The 19,672-nt window shown below is 36.3% G+C and overlaps 1 protein-coding gene across 4 annotated transcripts; it reads right to left on the bottom strand.

The window, feature by feature from the left end:
- Positions 1-22: 22 nt before the first annotated feature.
- Positions 23-19,028, bottom strand: DYNC2LI1 (dynein cytoplasmic 2 light intermediate chain 1). Of its 4 annotated transcripts, none has more exons than XM_056488913.1 (13): positions 18,812-18,936; positions 17,879-17,999; positions 17,449-17,483; positions 16,988-17,057; positions 16,816-16,904; positions 14,565-14,751; positions 12,102-12,170; positions 10,726-10,803; positions 9,123-9,199; positions 8,705-8,775; positions 8,173-8,270; positions 6,929-7,021; positions 23-612 (listed from the first exon to the last, which is right to left on the bottom strand). In XM_056488913.1, exons 1-13 carry the CDS (start codon positions 18,823-18,825, stop codon positions 547-549), a joined length of 1,068 nt encoding a protein of 355 aa, XP_056344888.1. In that variant the 5' UTR covers positions 18,826-18,936; the 3' UTR covers positions 23-546. The 4 variants fall into 4 exon arrangements, with proteins under 4 accessions (XP_056344888.1, XP_056344887.1, XP_056344890.1 ...); XM_056488912.1 differs by having other exon boundaries at positions 18,258-18,825; XM_056488915.1 differs by lacking the exon at positions 10,726-10,803 and having other exon boundaries at positions 18,812-19,028.
- Between the last annotated feature and the right edge of the window lie 644 nt (positions 19,029-19,672).

The raw sequence follows: 19,672 nt of genomic DNA on the forward strand, positions 1-19,672 counted from the left end.
AGAGAAGAAGCACACTTCTGAATTCAGGTCAAAGATGGTTTTAACTCCACTTTATTCTGCCAGTTTTAGTTTTATTTATTTATTCAAATATATCAAACAATTATGCAAGTATTTATTAAGCTTTGGTTTTGAACTACAAAAAGATGCCTAGCACACTATACAATTTAATATTTTGGGTGTGAAAACTTGTTTATATTTAAATATATGCTTAGGGTAAAAGTATTCAAAAGTAAATCAAATAATGTCTTATAAAATAGGTAGAACTGACTAATACCAGTCTTCATATACAAACCCATCTGAGAGCAATCTAGAATTCCTTTCTCCCCACTTTTTAAAACTCTTTGCCAGTGTCAAGATAAACAAATTCAGACTGAGTGAATAAACATCTCCTTTTATGAAAAATAACAACAGGGATGCTTAATAAATAACTAAGTTCATAGTTTGGTATTATGTATTTTCAACTGCATTAGATCAAATTGCTAATGTAATGTAATAATGATAAAAATAATTTTGTAAATGGTGTTAAACTGAAGACAGAGTAGTTCATCAACTGGAGTCAAAATCCATTTCTTTCCAGGATTTAGAGGCATTTCTTTTGTATTGTTCAAGTTCCTAAAAAAGAAACATAAATACATATTAAGCTAATTTTCTTATTACTAAAAGTCTCCAGAAACTTCACATATTTGGCAAATGTATGTATATACAAACACTTTTCACTGTAGAAAAAGTGTACTGTATTTTTATATTTGACAAAATTATCCTGAAAGTGCCATGAATTTTGCCACATGTGCTGTCATGTAGGGAGCTACATTTTGCTGTACTTTAGATCAGTGGAGTGCTAGCAAGGTAGACAAATGACCTCATCTCAGTCAACTGGGAGCACTGAAGCCTATAATAGAAGGTTCTAGCACCATCACAAATAATGCTGGATTTTATGTAGGGGTGTGTATTGTCAGGAGTCATTTCTAAAGATTTTATCCAGGTAAAATTAATAATTTAGGAAGCATTATGATGGCTTTTAATTTATTTCAGAGTAAGGCTTCCAGCAAATTTACAGGAAGATGATGCTCTAATGAGGTACAGTTAGACCTACTGCTTGCAGGACAAAAAACTCACCATATCTTACTTAGATCAGGAAAGAGGTGGATATAAACCAGTGCTTAGAATAAATGTAGCAAAGACCTTCAAAAGTTGACACGTGTTTTACAGTTGTTACTTTGATTTTAATAGAAAGGACTTCAGAGAGAGATTTTGCTGTAGGCATGGAAGTATCAGCATGACAAAAGTAACAATTCACACCTGGTGAATTTAACAGAAGTTAACTATCAGTCCAGAGCACACAGGGAAGAAGAAGAAATTAAAGAACAACAAAGCAATCATAATTTTAAAATTGTATGGAAATAATAAATGGAAAATGGAATTTTCTCTCAAGAAGTAACTTCAGCAGCTTTGTCAGAGGTGCAAAGTTTTCAGAAAGCACCTCAGCTGTATGAGCAGAGAGAAGATTTTTAGATAGTGCACATTCTTCCTGATGCTTGTAGGAGTCCACTGGCAGGGTTAAGTAACTCCATGGGTGACTGACACAGAACGTATTGTGTCTAGGCTAAAGCCAGCGAGTTGCATTACTAGCTACAATTCCAGTACTGCTTAACTGTTCTATCTCTAAGCTGGTCTTTATTCAGTATTTTCACTCCCTCATTATTAATATAAAGTAATTATGATCTTGGAACATACTGAACTGTTGGAAACTTTCCAACAGTTAGGAATAGAAAGAATACTGTGATATTTTAAGAAGCACATGGAATCTGCTTTATGCTAAGTAATTTCATTTAAAAACTTTCTCAAAGGCTTCAGGAAGGGGTAAAATTAGCCAGGTTTTACATATATGACAATACCGTTTGGAGGTCATGTCAACAGGTGTTGGCCAAATAATTACCCTTGCAGATTTATCATCTGACTAAATTCTTTAAAGAAAGAGGCAGATAATTTAGCAGAATTCATTTTGCTGTAAGTTTAGCTAGCCTAGGAGACAATTCAGTGTAAAGGCAATTCAATACAATACAAACATGCAAACTGTCAAATCACAGCATATATTAAAGGTGTATAGCCACTACATAAAGAAGTACAGAACAAAATTTTAAGTATTTTGGATGTGTATCTAAGTCAGGATAACATTTAAACAATGAGAAATAGAAAAAAAAATATTAAATGGGAGGATATTTAGGAAAAAAATAATCTTTTAACAAATGACAGTGATTCAGGAGGGAAAATGTTGTCAGCAAAGTACAGTTACCTAGACTCTATGCAAAACAGAAAGTAAAATACATCCCCATAACTCAGAAATGTAATGCAGAATTCTTTCAAACAGTACTTAAAGATCACTCCAGAGACCCTCTTGAGAAAGGGCCCATTCCTGCTCGTTAAGTTTTTCTACTGCAAACATGAGCAGAATTCTAGAATAGACTGATGATGCAGTCAGCTGAGAGATCATCTCTCCAAAGTGAAAGAAGATCCTACAAAAGAATATATCTCAAAGTACACCAAAGTCTTCATGCTAGCATAATGCTACGCTTGTTTTGTGGGTGCAAGTGTAGGGGGCAGAGATCACATATCCAAAGGAAAAATAATTGCAATTTAAATGTGCTTTTAATGTGCTCTGAATGCTTTAAACATAATTAGTGCTAGCAGCTTATCACAGATGTCTCAGCATTGGCATAAAGTGGGCTTAAATTTATTTTTTTAACCTTAATGCTTCTGTGTTTCTGTAAATTCTTCATCTGTCAAATGGGGAAAATCACACCTAATCTCATAAAGGGATTGGGAAGAAAGACTTAACTCGTGTTTGTGAGGCACTCGGATAAGATAACATTACCACACACTCTCAGAGAAAAAAAATTAATACTTTTGTGTTCATTGAAGTGTCTGAATGGCAGGTTGAAAAATAAGGTACATAAAGAATTAGAATGATGAAAAGAAATAGTGAACAATTGAATTGAGGTAACAGCAAAATAGTATATGATCATGTAATTAAAGACAATACTACAATGTCTACAAACAAGAAGGGAAAATTAAGATTGTAGGCAAAGCTTTAATTGTTGCATTTCCTCTGTTCTGAGTTACTGATATGGCTTTAATTTTCCTTTTCATGCTGTTTCTTACTGGAAGTGCCCTCAATCTGGAACATGGTGAAAGCAACCAAGTACTGAAACACTAATTAAAAGTCTTAAACACACAAACTTTAGTAGAAAATTTAATAACAGTGCTCTAATAATGCTCTTTAATTTGGTTTAAAAATAAACCTTTTTTACCCATTTGGACAAGTTTTCATGTGAAAACAAGAAAGCTTGTTCTTGGCAGCTGAGTAAATATCCTAATTAACTTTTTCCCTTATGAAGACTAGCACATCCTCCTGTTGAGAAAATGAAAGGCAGTACTGCTCTGTTATGTGGGTTTAAGCAGGGGCCTGTTCTATTTCTCTGCCCAGTAACACCCATGTGACCAAGGGTTCATGGCACACTATGAAATCTATTTTGTGGAATGAGACTGAAATGGTCTCCTGAAGTTCAGCAATATATTCATGTCAGCAAAGATTCTGAAAAAATATGGCTCTCAGTCTGTTGGCCAACACAGTCCCCACGTCAGCTGCAGATCTGACACAGAGGTGACATTTGTTGTCAGTTGTGAGTGCCATGGCTGATTAGGTTGCTGCAATTTTAGGTGAAATGCAACTATCCTTCCTTGTGAGATGTAGAATCTTCTTGTCTTTATGGCTTTTTGACGCATTACAGTTACATCTCTGTCTGTTAAGGACTTCTTCCATGACTTGTTAGCTGACACCAAATGGCACCAGGCATCTACTTTTCTGACTTTACATCATGGCATAAGGCTTCAGCTAGAACTGGCAACAATCCCTGAAGTAATAGCTCTGTGTGACATGGACCAGTCACTGAGAACTTTGGCACTGCATGACTTCTGAAGCACCTGAGTAGGAGGCTCTCCAGTTCATTGAACTCAAGGTTGAGCTTTATCTATTGCATCAATGAATGAAGCTGTAGTCAATGTCCAGATCAAGAGGTCCAAGCACCCATTTTGAATATCAGCAGTGAAGACGTAATAGGAAACAAAGAAAAACTTTCAAAAAGACACCTTAGAGTACTTGCATCTGTGGCAGAGAGCATTTCTAAAGGAAAGAGAACCATGTGCCAGGCTCTCACTGCCACAAATGTTTAGAAGGAATTAAGGAACAAGACTTCCATGCTCCCCATAGGTGCTCACAGATGCAGGTGTATATATATAGCTCTAATCAGAAATATTACTTTAAAAGATCTCACTCTTATTACAGTTATGTGTGTACCAAAAACAAAATTAAGGTGACCTGAAAGCACCAAAAGCCAAAAAGCTAACAGGGAATAGAGGATGAGAAGTTTGCCACGTGGTTTATGTATGATGAATTTAAGGCCAAATAACTAATGCAGAATGAATATATTTTTTTCATCTTGAAAGCCATGTAAACCCCACGAAGTTCTAGTAGTTCCTGGAGAAAATTTGCTAGTTAAGAATTACATTAGAAATATATATTTCAAAAGGGTCCCTGGTGCTGTATTCTCTTTCAGAGCTTAACTACAAGGAATGAAAAGCAGTAAAGAACTCCACCAGCGCTATTTGATATAAACCTGTGCTATGTATGTCTGTGGGGCAAGAAAAGACGCAGTTGAGAGAGATGTGCTCCATCTTGAAGAAAGGCACAATGAGGAAAAGACAGCCACAGAGAGCTTTCCAGAGCAAAATGTTTAGAAAGAAAGTGGCACATCTCACATAATTAACTCTGAAAATATTAAGAAGGCAAGATGATCTGGTCTAAAAGAAAACAGTTATGTCAGCATGCCGATGAGCTGGACTCTACAGCCATACAGCTTCTCAGATAAATGCTGGTTGACAGTTACCTCAGAGTCAGTCAGGGACTTGCTTGGTATTTTTCTTTTTAAAAACTGTTTCCTTATTTTATATTTAAGAATTAGAATTCAGTCTTTTACTCTGCTAGAATGTAGGCAAATCCTTCAATCAAATTTACAAAGTTGGAAATGATTTATTTAAACTTTGTATTGCCACAGTTATCTCTAAATCTATTACAGTATTACTGAGCAGTCCTGACCAAGACTGAGTCAGTCAGGTATTGCTGGTTCTTCTATCAGATACAGTGACAGGAACTGTGTTTTGCTTCCCTTGCTGGTTTTGTGCTTATTTTTCTTTTACAGCTTATCTTTGAGATAAATAAGCAAATAGGCTATTACCTGGAGTCCAAAGTAACACTAATTAACCGAAAGTAACCAGGAAAAATGATAAAATGAAAACATTCATCACATGATATTTTTAATTTTGCACTAGGTCCCATGATTTCATTAACACCACGTTGCATATTGATCATCTGAGTATACTGGTCCTCCTTACACAACAGATAACATAAGACTCTATAAAGAATGTCAGACACATGATGAATTTAAAAAGTTTCATTAAAAATACAATTTTTTTGCTGCTTTCCATTGAACTGGAAAACAGAAGGACACTTCAAGAACATGGCAACTAGAGAGTTCTTTTCTTTTAGATGTATATTTTTAGCTTGATGCATTTCAAATTCCTGGTATAAAACATTTTAATAATGAGCAAATAATCTTGTAAAAATTAAACTTCATGATAGAAACTTAGGAAATAACTGCAGATAACAAAAGTAATTTTCTCTTTAATGCTCAAATTACTTGTAGTTGTCCAACAAAAAGAAGCTATAATAGTTTTCAATGCCCTTGAACAGATTAAGATTCTAAAAGCCTGTGTCTTTTGTTTAAAAATAGAAAATTAATAATTTTCTGTATGATTTAATCAATACATACCAGTATCTTCTTTTGAAACACATTATTATGCAAAAATAACAAACCTAGTACACTGTATAGTTATTTTGAGATATGTAGCTATACTGAGTATGTTTGTATTATAAATTCCAAAAGCAGCATGCTTTACAAATTTTAATGATTTCTAAGATTGCTCATGATGTGACAGAAATTCAGAACTGATATCTACATTAATAGGATATTGCAGGTAATGTGCAAGTTCAAAGGCTGCAGGGGATTTTTGAAATTGCTTTATTCTTTGGATAAATCTTGGTTTCATTTTAACAGACTCATACCTATGATACTGATGAAAACTGTTATATACAGTGCTGCTACTCAGCTGATGTTATATAGACAGCTGTAAGGCAATCCTTTAACCTTCATCTAGGTTGCCATAGAATTTTCAATAAAATTAATTCCTCACTTATCTAGAGAAAGGCAGAAGCACTTCAAAATTAATAGGAAAAAATAAAAGACCCTTTCCCCATTAAAGGTCTTTTCTGTAATTCAGGGGTAAAGCCACAAATCATCACTCTGTGGAGCAATTCCATTCACTCTGTTTAAGATAAAGTGTCTGTAGCCTTAAAATTCAAGTCAGAAATGTTATCATCTCAGTATCTTTCCAGTTTAAATAAGTTTTGAAGGAGAAAGAGAGAAGTAAATAGTCCCCATCACAGACCTTGATACTGCTTCCTACACTTTCTCTTAGTCAACACTCGAATGATAGTACAGAAGAAATAAGGAAATTATTGTCAAGAAAGCTTCAAAGTTTATTTTAGTGAGTTAATTCTAGACAACAGTTTGAGGCAAAATTTGAATTATTAATTTCTAAAGAAACTCAGAGCCAAAACTTTGAGATGTAACAATGGTCTGTAGTATCTTAACAATGGGGAAAAGAACTCTCACAACCAACTACTAAACTGAAATCTAAAGCTGAAATTATTTAAGGGCAAAAAGGAGTGGTACGAGTATATGCAATTAGTTCAGCAGTGCTAGTGGTTCCGGAATACCTGACTGAGAGCAGCATTTGGAATATTACCACATACCTGGTTTTTCTGAGCTCTCATGGCATCAACTTCATACTCAGCGTATTGACTATCCTGCACAGGGTCCTTGGTATCTTGTAAATCACAGAAACTCTAAAAGGAGAAAAGACAAAAACCCAAATGACAGAATTTATCCTCTTTTAATAAGAAAAAGCCACATTATAGAAGTATTTTCTTTTAATACTAATATATTAAAAACCTGCATTTATGGAAGAATTTTGTGCTACAGGACATAGAATAGTTAAAAAAAAAGTTGTTCTATCAGTAAAATGAAAAAAAATTAATAGTGCAGCTAGATTCTAAAGGGCAGATAATATTCTTATCTGGTGTTTGGTTATTATTCTTGAGCATCAAAATGAAAATACCATTTCTGGTCCATGGCTTTAAGGCACAGTTGAGGTTGCCCTTACTTAACTATTTAATACTCATGACTAAAATTCAGTTCTGGTTATTTGAAGCATTACTTCAATAGCTGAGAATCTGACTGCTATCTTTGGCAAATATCTGAATTTTCATTTCCTAGCCTTGAGTGATTTATAACTTGAATTCCAAAGAAGCAAATACACTAATATTAAGAAAAACTATCAAATGAGGCGGGTATTTTAAAAATATTGTCCTGCACATTTCTCTTTAATCATGTCAAATGGAAAGTAGCAAGAAGTCAATAATACCAGTGATGGAATAAAATAAAGCAGAATTCTACTTAGGTGAGACAATGGAAAAAGAAGTTTACAATGCATAAAAATAGCTTCAAAGTTTAAAGCCTGCTGTAGAACCAAAACAGGAGACTGTGAATTTATTTGGCAAATGTTTAATTCTTTAATTAGACTGATACACTCATGAACAGCGATGAAGCTTGCAAGATGAGAAGTGTTTTCTGCAGCTGTTTCAGGAGGTGTTCAGAGGGTACTTGGAGGGGTGGGTGCAGGAGGAAACATTTGTTTATTGTGTTTTTAAAGGCTATGAGGAAAACTAACATGAAAAATAACACTTCTGTATAGTTTCTGAGAAGTTTAGTCTTTATCATGTTGTGGCAATTTATACTGAGAACAGCATCTTTCATAATTTCTAAATGTAGGAAGGTGACTGAAAACGTAGAAGCACTACTACGTGCAAGTCTTTATCTGAGAACTGCTAAGTGAGACTGAAATACTAGTCAGTGGACTTGAAAGACAAAGAGGAGCAGGGATATTGCTGCTATTCTGTGAGAAAAGCAACTGTGTGCATGGCATATACATCCCTACCTTGGGAGGAAATGTTTTCTCAAATACTTTCTTCCATAGTTCCAAAGGCGTGTTGGCACGCATCTTTCCAAGATCACTGTCAGAGGCAGGTGGTGGTCCTGAGGATCACAGCACCCATAAGACAAGTTTGTTATCGTAACAAGATAATCACAGAAAGATTTTGCATAATGATCCATCTAATTTAATATTTTACCTTCTACACTGACAAGCTGCAACAAGTTTGAAAAAAACATTGATCTCCTACCATGAAATGGGCTGAGAGGTTTTGTATATTTTATTTTCTTTCAGATCTAAGCTTATTGGTACTTTACTATTTTACATAGTCCAGATTATTTATATTAAACTACCTAACAAACCTGCACAAAGAATTCTCACTAATATACTGAATCATGATTTAAAAATCTATAAGCTATTTCCTTCAATAATCTGTTAAAACTGATACTGCTGTGCTGTAATTTATCTATTTGCTGAATATGTTTTTCTTGTTTTCAAAAGAATTAAGCAACAAACAATGAAGAGGAAATGTTCAAACCTATTTGGCTCATGGAATCCAGGCCTGCTGGTATAAAGAGAGGTTTGCTGGGATCCACTGATACAGACTTGCTAAACAGAAAGAAAGAAAATATATCAAGTGAGAATTTAGCAATCAACGAAAAACAACATTATTCCACCAAGACTAGAGACATACTGGGGTTTGCAATAAATACATATAAATAAAATAGTACTCAGTTCCAGTGATAACCATGTTTTTCATTCATCGGTTTGAGGATGAAAACTAAGGAGTTATCGCTGTCCTTAGCACAGATAGGCAGCTGTCTCACAGGAGTCCAAGTCTACGAACAAAAATCTTTCAGATATAACGTTTAAGAAAAAGAACAGTTTTTATGATTAAAATATTAAGTAACTTTGGGCTCTGAGCAAGACATTTAATAATTGAACAGTAATGTTACCTTTTATCGTAGCCAAATGCCAAGTGATTAATAACAGCACGGGCTTTCAGCAAGAGAGCCTCAGATTTACTGGTAAACTAAATGAATCAGAAAACAAAATATACATTATGAACTTCCACCATAGATATATTACATTTTGCCATCTACAAAGAGAATAGAGCCTTGCAAATTAATACCTGACCCCAGTAAATTTGATATATGTCCACTGAATTGACAAGAATAAAAATCTCACATTCCCTTTCAGAAGCATGAATATATTTGTTACTGAATATATAGATCAAGAAAGATTTAAAAGCAGCATAAATAAAGATTAAATAATTTTTAAAATACTGATTGAGAACTTTTGAAATATGCGCATTACAAGACACTAATCTTTTGCCCAAGACTAATGAGTTAAGATTTTGAATTAAAAATTATCCCTAAAACTGTAAACATTTAGAAATTTAATGAATAACTTTGTCATAAAAACAGCTTCAATGTGGCAGAATGGTGCAGATTTATCAGAAAGCAGTTCTCAGAATACAGTCTCAAACAACATGCTTCTTCGTGTCTAAGGGCTTTTGTATCCTAACAGATTTATGTCTTTCAGAAAGAAGTCAGATCCCTGATGTGAGAAATTAAGTTTCTCCCTCTCATTGCAATGACAATCAGGATTTAGCAGACAAGGAGCTTTATATTCTAATTTTAATTTTTAATTACAATAATGCTTAAATACTAAAAAAAACCCAACCAAAACAGTTGTAGTGTCAGTGAACAAAAGACCAATCCATGTGTCAGAGTGAAAAAGCTTTACTTGGATGCAAAACGACACGCTGGGATTATAAGTATTCAAAGTAAACAAAAGTTGTTTTGATAATCACGAAGCTACTATTAAATATTATTTATTACATAAATGATGGTTGATACAATTAGACCCATCTTCTGATGCACAGTGAGCCCAAGAGGCAGCGTTTTTGGACTGTGAAGCTCAGCATGCATGTTTCTTCCTTTACTCAGAGGATGATCTGACAAACTAAAATTAAATACTTCATTGTCCTCCTGTTGGCATCTTTCTACCCACTTCTGTAAGAAAGCTCCTGTCCTTCTTCAACACCCTAAGTGTAGAAATCTGCATACATATATAGTATATATAGTATATACATAAATTACTGTGAAAATAGCCCTTGATTTTAAATCTACAAAAGCTGAGTCACTTCATGTAAGTTCATGCTTCTGAAACCAGAAGGGCCAGTTCTCTAATTCAATCTAAGGCAATCACTTTTGCCCATTCTCCTTTCTGGAACCGAAAAAAACCAAACTGCCCAAGATGCAGTAAACTCAATGCAGGAACTAAGGTGGCTAACAGGTAACTACCTTCATTTTGCTTTTTGCTGATACTGGGAACAGGGGAACTGTGTAGTTTGTTTGTTCACAAGGCATGTCCATCCATCCCCTGCCAGTGAAGTGACTTCTTCAAGAGATAGTCTCATGAAGAAAGGCACTGTAAAACCAATGAAATCCCATTTTCTCTAGATGTTTTACAGTACTATTTTAAAAAATGTTGTTTTGTAACAGTAATATTGTTCATCTTCTCTATCCTTAAATAGACAGTGAATATACACACCACTAATGATGCTCCATAATAATGTGAAACAAATCGAAGTGTCTTGCTTATTATTTTCCTCATTTCAGAGTCAAACTCCTGAAAAAGTTGATAGCGGAACACAGATGTAAGAAACAAAACCCAAAATACTACAGTTAGAACTTTTATTTTTTTTTATAAACTGCAATGCACTTAAGCTACAATATATAAGGTTTTCAGCTGTCAGCATAATTATATCTTAAGACAGAATCAGTAACAGCCTACTCTGAAAAGAAATGTCACAATTTCTCTTTGTTTCTTTTTTACAGATGGAGCCTAATTCAGGCAATATGTTAGTCCAGGAAAAGTTTTTTTAATTGAGAATGCACATTTAATTTTCAATTTATTTTTTGATACTGTTTTAAATTTTTACCAGAAGAATAAGGACTGCCTTTTTTCTTTTTGTGAAAATATGTAAGTAAATCTTTGGGTATATGCTGTCTAAATTCTAATACCTGCAAGATTTGAAAGGTACATCAAAATACCTTTCCATGTCTGTTTAATCTAATATCATACAGATGGCCTTCCCTGGATAAAATGGATAAAAACTTGGTAGAGTGGTGCCTGCAGGAGTCAGTCCATAGACTCCTAAAGGAATCAGGCTAGAATTTTGTCCTTATTACATGAGAGTCATTTAAGGGGGTCGTGGCTCAACATAAAGCTTCAGTATGAGAGAAGGCAAGTCTGTTATTAATAAAGAATTCAGTAACTCAGAGAGTCAGCCAGCTATCAAGTGCATTGTGTAGCCACCCAGAGAAGCACAGGCTGCCAGAATCAAATGTACTGTCCTAGTTTCTCATTATCAAGTGCAGTGAGTATGCATTTGTTTGGGTTTTTTATGTCCTGGGAAAGAATCCAGCGGTACTATGACATTTCTTTCCTCCCCTCCATAAAAGATGCAATTACTCACTTGTCTCTAGAAACTTAGGAAGTACTTTACAAGAAGTTCCAGACCGAAGCTGCCACAACTGCCAAAAAAATCTGATCAGAGATACACCCTTCTTTCACTGCTATAAACTTAGAGCTGCTGTCGTAAGGGACACATGGAGTTGGATTTCTCTCATTATAAAAGGAAAACATCCACATGGTGTTTTCTGTATTCCCTTTTTGGTCTGCAGCAACCTGTGTCTCAATGTCTTCTAAGTACATCTCAAAAACCATCAGTTTGGGGGTGTTTTGTGAAGGAATGACAGTAGGCCTTCCTTAATGTGTTTGATGGAAAGATTTTTTTTTTTGGTAGAAGACTGTCTGTCCACACTTTAGTGCAAAAGATTACTATTATATTAATGAAATTTTAATATACATAATATTTACTAGGAAAAATTTAATTATTAAAAATGTACTTAAGTAATACTTACATTAAAAATATCATATTTGCTTCCAATTATCAACAAAGGTATTGGAAAAGGATCAACTAATGCATAATCCTGTTAAAAATATATAGGACAGTTAAGCTCTGTCAACAAACTGTAGAAGATTGCAACTGTTAAAGCAACTGAAAGGGGATAAAATTAATACACAGGAGACGAAGTTTTCCATACCTTAAAGGTAGAGGTATCAACTTCATTGCAATAACCACATTATATTATACCATTTTACCATTTTCTTCCTAAATGGTCAGGAAACAATCCCTCTGAGCAGTCAGAACACTTACTAGCATAAAAGGGCTTTTACAGTATATATTACACTTTTAGATGGGAAAGGAAGAGGGGAAAAACCTGATGTATTCACAGAACACCTGCCAGACTGGATTAGTAGAACTGGCTTTTCGACACATTCACCTTCCTTGGAGAAAATCTAAAAGAATACAAACAAAATCTCAAGAAAAAGAAGTGAAATTATTTGCTTGTGTCATGCATTTGTCCTCCCCACATGATGTTTTCCAAAACTTAAACAGTATTTAATGTGAATTTCAAATGTTTGATATTAGCACAAAGAGGAAACATCATCCAACGGTCTTGAAAATGTGAATCACTATCAGTGGAGGACAGGTCTGAGAGTGCAGACTTAAGTGCTAAATAGCTAACGTGGGATAAAAATTTTTATAAGTGAATTGCAAGAATTCTCAAGTGATCTGGAAGGGTTTGCTGTAGCCTATATGAAATGAGATAATCCCCTTGTATGTTCAAGCAATTATTTATTCAAGCTGCTTTGGCTGCGGCAGTGCAAGACAGATATTGGTCCAACTGCTCCCTCCTAACCCCAGGTATTTCACAGGTGAAATGACAGAATGTTGGCAGAAGCTGCACATGCTGAAAATCCTCTACTTGGAGAGGAGAAAGAACGGCTTCAGTCATACACTGTCAAACCAAAAGCTCTGAGCAAAACCATCGCAACTTAAAAATGAGTATATAGAATATAAAACTGAAAAAATTAGTTTTTATTTCAAAACTAAGAGGAAAATTTGGAATAACATCAGAAACCTTAAAACTAGCATATTGAACTCTATTCATGTTTTGACTATGGAGTACTTTAGATGCATCCAGGCTTTTTGAACAAGGTCTGTAATTGATATTTTATCATCATAGCAAATAATTCTTTAGCCAGGCCGATGAAATAGATCTTAATCCTTAAAAATATAAATATTTCATTGATTCCTGCTTGTGATAAAATATGCTTAGCCATTAAAAGGCACATAACAATCTCCATAAACTGTCATTAAATTTGACTATAAAAGATAGTATTTTCTTCAAATAGAGTGACACAATTTTTCTTTGAACAGTGATGAAAGTAAGATGAGAACCAAGCAGTAACATTTTATTTGCATTATTGATGTCTTTGATAATGGAAGCTAAACGGAAATTTTAGTTCAGAAGGTATAATTGTGTTTCCTACAGTGCAAGAATAACAAGTTTTCTTAACAATTAATAGCATTATTATTTTTCCTTATTGCAATAAGCGTGCAATTTTCTGGTATGTAAACCTCTATATGAAACTAGGCACTGTGGTCATAATTTACTGCCAGGTGTGCATGTAGGTGTTATCTTTTTGTGAACTGCCTTCTCTAGAAGTAAAAACCAAAACAATCCCCATATCAAACCCCATATGCTAAATCTGCAGAGTGTTGCTTTCTCATATATTTTGAGTTACTTTTAAATTTCTGAGCTCTACAAGCACTTGCTGTATTGAATAATTTTACAGAAGTTACAGTAACTAGATTTACATGCCAGGTCTTTGAATTGTTGAATACTTATTTATGCATTATATACACACAACATTTGCAGAGGTTTAATGCACAATGACTTTTCATTTCTATTGCGCATAATCTAGTTTAGCTTTTCCAGAGATTTAGTTAGCAATTATGTTTAAAGGACTGATGTTAACATTTCTGAAACTTTATAATTTAATTAGTTGTCAGATTATCAAAAGGCATTGAGTTTGTGATAGACATTTAAATAAATGCAAAGTATATAGTCATGTTGATGGCTGTTATAACTATATTCTTTGCTTAAATTTGTACCTTCAGCTAGTCTCTTGCTAGATGACTTTTGTACATTCTAGTTTTCATCTTCATTTTAAAAAGATGAGGGGAAAAAAAGCAAACTGCTACTCTAAAACTATTTCTTTTGATTGGTGTAACATGCCATAACAATCACATTAGATATCTAACAAAAAGATATAAGAAACCTTCTTTCCTTGTTTCTGCTCTTATTGAATTTTTATTAAATTGCTATAATTTTCCAGTGAACAGGTTCATCTACATCAAATGGATTTTCAGTCATGCATAAAAATCTAAAAGAGTTGTTTATGATTTTCAAAAGCATTATCTTTAACTGTATAAAGGCCTGTGACATCTGGAGAAAATATTAGAAGCAACTTACAGGGTGATCCCTCCGCAGATCGTTCCATATTCCCTCTTTAATTTCAGCAGCTACTTCAGGGTTTGTCCTTTCTAGTTTTGTTAAAACTCTTTTCACGTGGTTCCTGGTGACCTGCAGAAGGCTCTCCATAGTAGTCCAGAGTTCATTCGGTTTAGAGAGATCCAATACCAGAACTACAGCAAATGACCTATTAAATGGGCATTATTTGGTCACATATTTAGTGCATGAGACATTTCGCATTTTCATACAAAACCACACCTGTAGTGCAAATGTGAAAATCTAACTGCTAAGATAGAATTAAATGTGACAGCAAAGCAAGATGGCTTTTAGGGATATTCTGCACTCTGAAGAAACCTTTCCCTTGTCTCTTGTTCAGAACTGTTACTTTGGCAACTTTCAAGCATTGTTTTTGGGGACTGTTTTCAAACTGTAAAATATGCAAATATCCTCAGCTCTGTAGCTCCTTCCTAGGAGGAATGATTTCTGCTCTTATGTACCCCTGCCATCTCGTAAGACTACAACCCCACACCAAGCAATGTTAGACAACATCTAGGATCTTTACTATTACCTGTATTCCCTGAATACCTGGGAAAGTTCCCTATTTTCCTTATTATTTTCTAATATGAAATGAAGAAAACCTGGTTAAGGACAATATTCCGTGTCATGGACTGTGACAGTTTGTTGAACCCTTGAATGGGTGCATGGAAAAGGTGTTCTGAAAGATAAAAGAGTACTCATGACATCCTTAGCTACTACCAGACTTTTAAAGATGGATTATTGATGAGAAATGTTTTACATCTGAAGTCCTCTTTCTACAACCCTGCCTCCCAAAACACCAGCTGCATTTAAGTGCACTGTAAAGATCATTGCTAATGCAATAATCTGAATGGATGCCATCATTCTATCCCATTCCAGCCTGACTTGAAAAAGGGAATTCCAGACCAGAGCAGTATTACAAAAGTGATGAAACAAACTGAGTGTTCAATTTCATTTTAAAATGCTGTGGGGAAGAAAAATCTGGTGAAAAGTCTCTTGCTGAAACTATATATAGTTTATGGAACTTTTAAATAAGCAAATTGCTTGACTACAATGATGAGAAAACCAGCAAAATGCACTTATATTTGTTGAAATAGTAGAATTTTTACTGGCATGTTAAAATATTGCCTTGTCAACAGAAGTGAATTGTTCTTACAGAACACTGCTATCCCAGCAAAGAGTCTTAGGATTTTCCACATCAGAAAATCTCTTATCAGTAAAAAAGTAAGAAAAGACAGATGGAGGTAGAGCTCAATTTATTTAATTTGGTCAGGAGCTGAAAAATTATACTTAATTTTTTCTCTCCCAAGCTCTTCTAGAGGGAAAGAGCTTCACATGCCAGAAGTGTTTTATTTTTATTCCCTCTGTCTTAGTGTTTCAGCAAATGATGACATTATTTCATGATGTCCCTCCTTTTTCTTCCCCACAGAAGTTAAAGCTCAATACCAATGAAATAAAGCAATATATCATAATACAAAAGTTATCTTTTGATCCTCTTCTCCCCTTTCAACTTCCATCTTTCTTAGCCCATACAAACCATAAAAAGCACCTCCTATCACCTTGTTATTTTTTCATGCAGCTTTTCATGCATTTCTTCTTCTTATGCTGTCCATGACTTTAATGGACTTTTTTCTCACTACATTCTCTTAATCTGATGAAAATTTCTTTTTCCTTTTGTTTTTAAATAATTTCAGCAGCTCTAGTCCCTCCAGGAAACATAATCTCTCTGTTAAGAAATTACTTTCTCATTAAAAGGTCATTTCCCAAAAATCCAGAGATTCTTTTTGGTCCCAACTTTTGGCCTTGTTTTTCACCCTAAAATATCTGTCACAGAAAGAGCATCTATGTCCACACAGAAGTAGGAAGAAAGATTTCATTTTTCATATGTTCCCAAGTCTCTTTTTTTTTCTTTTCACTGAGCATAAAGATATTATGTCTTCTCTTTTTCTGCATTTCTTGTTCTGTCTACTGAAGTCCAACCTATTTCCTTCATATTTTGTTGAGATTACTTACAACTTGTTTATTTAAGAGAAGCATGAAAAGACCAAAGCAAAACATCATGGTATTACAGTAATTCTTAGCAAAACCTTGTAAATGTTCTATCTTTCAAAGGTTTTCACAAAATAATAATAATACTAATAATAAAAAGTCTAGAGATTACTAATGTTTGAAGGAAAGCTCAAATTAACTCTGGAATTGTAATATTTACACTTACCTTATGTTGTGGCTAGTGATTGGTATTCGAATGAGTTCTACTAATGAAGTTCCACCACCTAGTTCCCAAAAGTGAGCTACATCTTTAGGCTGCAAAAGAGTTTCTTTACGTTATTTTTAGGTGTGTGGTGTGTGTATATATAAGGATATGGTAAATTATACTTTATACTCACTGTATTGGGTCTCCTTGCCCTTCTTCCAAAAGTATATTCCAAGGCTAATGTAGGCTTTGGAGACTCTTCCCTGGAGGAAAAGTAATGAATTTTGTCAAGATTCTCTAAAGAAAGGAAGTTAATTCTATGGTTACTAAATTGAATTTAACTGTCAGTTCAGAATTTGGCATAGAGACAGCAGTACAGAGAGGACACTTTTAGACAGGAGGTGTCAGATACTGAAGACAGGAGAAGCAGCAGCACCAGCCCAAATAAATGAGTAATTCCAGCTAACACTAGAGAAGAACTTGAAAGGGTCACCTGAGAGGTTATAATGAATGGAAATAAGCACATTCTTATAAATGAAGTAAGTGATCAACCAGTCACAGAACACATCTGCATACATGTATTATGAATTATCACACAATAAGCCTTTTTTTAAATCTACAGCTGGAAATTGCTTTAAAATATTTAACACATACCTCTCAAGGCATCTCAGTATGATAGTGGTCTTTCCCTGGAAATGAAAAACAAAGAGGAACTCTACTGAACTGTCTTTAAAGCATAAAGCTGTATCACTAAGTCAAATTCATTTAACATTCCAATAATAAAGCACCAGAAAACTGTAAATGCATATAACTGTTTGCAGGCTTAGAATGGAAACTTAAGTCCAATTTTCAATCAGAATCAAGTTACATTACCATTAAGTATAAACTAACAGACATGACAAATACAGTAATAGGAACACTGTACTTAAAACAAACATTAGTAATAAATTAGACCTTTGTAGAATGATATAATGAGATATTATGTCTTTAAAATTAAGTTAATCTTAACACCTGAAAATACAAGATGTTTTCCCTGACAGAAATTATTTTTAAAAAGTGTAGAATTGTACAGTATTTAGATTACCCCGTTTTTGTTTCCCATAAATAATATTGATTTTTCCCAAACTTCCCCTGGCTTGACATCATCATCATCAGGATTTTCTCTCTTCTCCACTTCAGCTATAGCAAGATCCCATAAAGTATCACTAGTTGGAAGAAAACAAAGTAAGAAGAGAACAGTTAGAGAAAACAAACACCTAAGGCCCTAATTCCTGAAAACATCTAAATGAAAGTTATTGTAGTGTAGATTACTATTATTATTAGTAGTAGTAGTATTAGTAGTATTATTATTGTTATTTCACATCACCGGCTCTCTGTTTGTGGAGGTACTTCTAACCAAACCAGCTGAAGTGCCATTTCTCAATTTCCCCAGCCGCCACTTGTGGCACATACTGAGCACGTACCAGCTGTGCAGCGGGAGGCTTTTCTTGGAGCACATTTAATCACAGAATCACACAATCAGTTAGACTGGAAAGGACCCCTGAGACCACCGAGTCCACCTTGTGACCGAACACCACCAGACCGACTACAGCGTCCAGGCTTTCCTTAAAACACCTCGGGGACGGTCACTCCACCCGGACAGCCCACTGCGGTACAAGACACCTTCAAAAGGTCGTGTGGCGCGTCAGGCTTGGCGGAGGAGCCGGGCACGGCCCGGAGGGCTCGGGAGGGCTCCGGACCTGCGCTCGGTGTGCCGGGAAGCTGCTGCTCAGGCTCGCCCGCGGTCACCTGCGGACTCGTTAATGTGCTTACAGAAGCAACCGGATAAGGGCCAAGCGTGCCCCACATGCCCTCGGCCCCGCTCGCTTTAGCGGGAGAGGCCGGAACGGCCTGTTGTAAACCCTCCTTCCCTCCGTTCCTCCCTCCCTTTTCCAGGCTGTTCTCCCCGGCCGCCAGCCCCTTCCCCAGGGCAGCGGGAGCGATCTCCCGTCTCCGGCGCGGGCAGGGCTCCCGGTACCTGGCCTTGGGCATCGCTGCGCGGGGCGCGGGCCCGGCTGCCCGTGGCCATGGGAACGGCGCGGGGCGCGCCGGGAGCTGTAGTTCCGCGGGGGAGGGACGGGCGGCCCGGCCCCGCGCTCGGCACAGCCCGGCCCGCGGCCGCCCACAGAGGGAGGGGCCGTGTGGGGCTCCCGAGGGTGCCCGCCCGCTCTCCTGCTCATGGGACCCACGCCTCAGTGTCAGCGCGAGTCCGCTCGTGGGATCCCTATATCCCTTCTTGTGTGAGGAAGCCAGGGATAAGTAAACAACACCACCGGGAGTCTTTTTTTGACCTCGACCTTAAGCACTGGCTCCTGATAAACTCGGGGTTCCTCAGAGAGCCCTCAGCGGGGGGAGTGAAACGAAGCCTGAGTAGTTCCCTCTCCCTGGGAACTGCTGTGTAACACCCAGTAAGTGTAGTTATTTTACAAAAGTTACTGTGCAATTACTTTATTGTCCAGCGGAGGGCAGCGATGGCGGGTGAGGCACTGAGGCATCTCTCTGAGCAGGAAAGGCTGAGGGAGCTGGGCCTGTTCAGCCTCGAGGAGAGAGAGGGAAGCTCAGCAATGTCCGTCAGAGTCTGAAGGGAGGTCAGAGCTGGAGCCGGGCTCTGCTCAGAGGTGCCAGGAAACGGGACACGAGGCCATGGGCACAAACTGATGCACAGGAAGCTCCACCTGAACGTGAGGAAGAACTTCTTCACTGTGCAGGTGACCAAGCACTGGAACAGATTGCCCAGAGAGGCTGTGGAGTCTCCCTCACTGGGGGCATTCAGGAGCCACCTGGACACAATCCTGTGCCACGTGCTCTGGGATGACCCAGCTGGAGCAGGGAGCTTGGA

This window comes from Oenanthe melanoleuca, chromosome 3 (assembly GCF_029582105.1).
Source record: "Oenanthe melanoleuca isolate GR-GAL-2019-014 chromosome 3, OMel1.0, whole genome shotgun sequence".
Taxonomy (NCBI): domain Eukaryota; kingdom Metazoa; phylum Chordata; class Aves; order Passeriformes; family Muscicapidae; genus Oenanthe; species Oenanthe melanoleuca.

Excerpts from the sequence above, each read along its gene's own strand:
- DYNC2LI1 (XM_056488912.1), bottom strand. The coding sequence starts at position 18,292 with ATGTGCTCCAAGAAAAGCCTCCCGCTGCACAGCTG. Across the intron at positions 17,058-17,448 it reads ATACTGAGATGCCTTGAGAG|GGAAGAGTCTCCAAAGCCTA; the intron begins GTATGTGTTAAA and ends CTTTTCCTCCAG. Across the intron at positions 10,804-12,101 it reads GCAAATATGATATTTTTAAT|GAGTTTGACTCTGAAATGAG; the intron begins GTAAGTATTACT and ends CAACTTTTTCAG.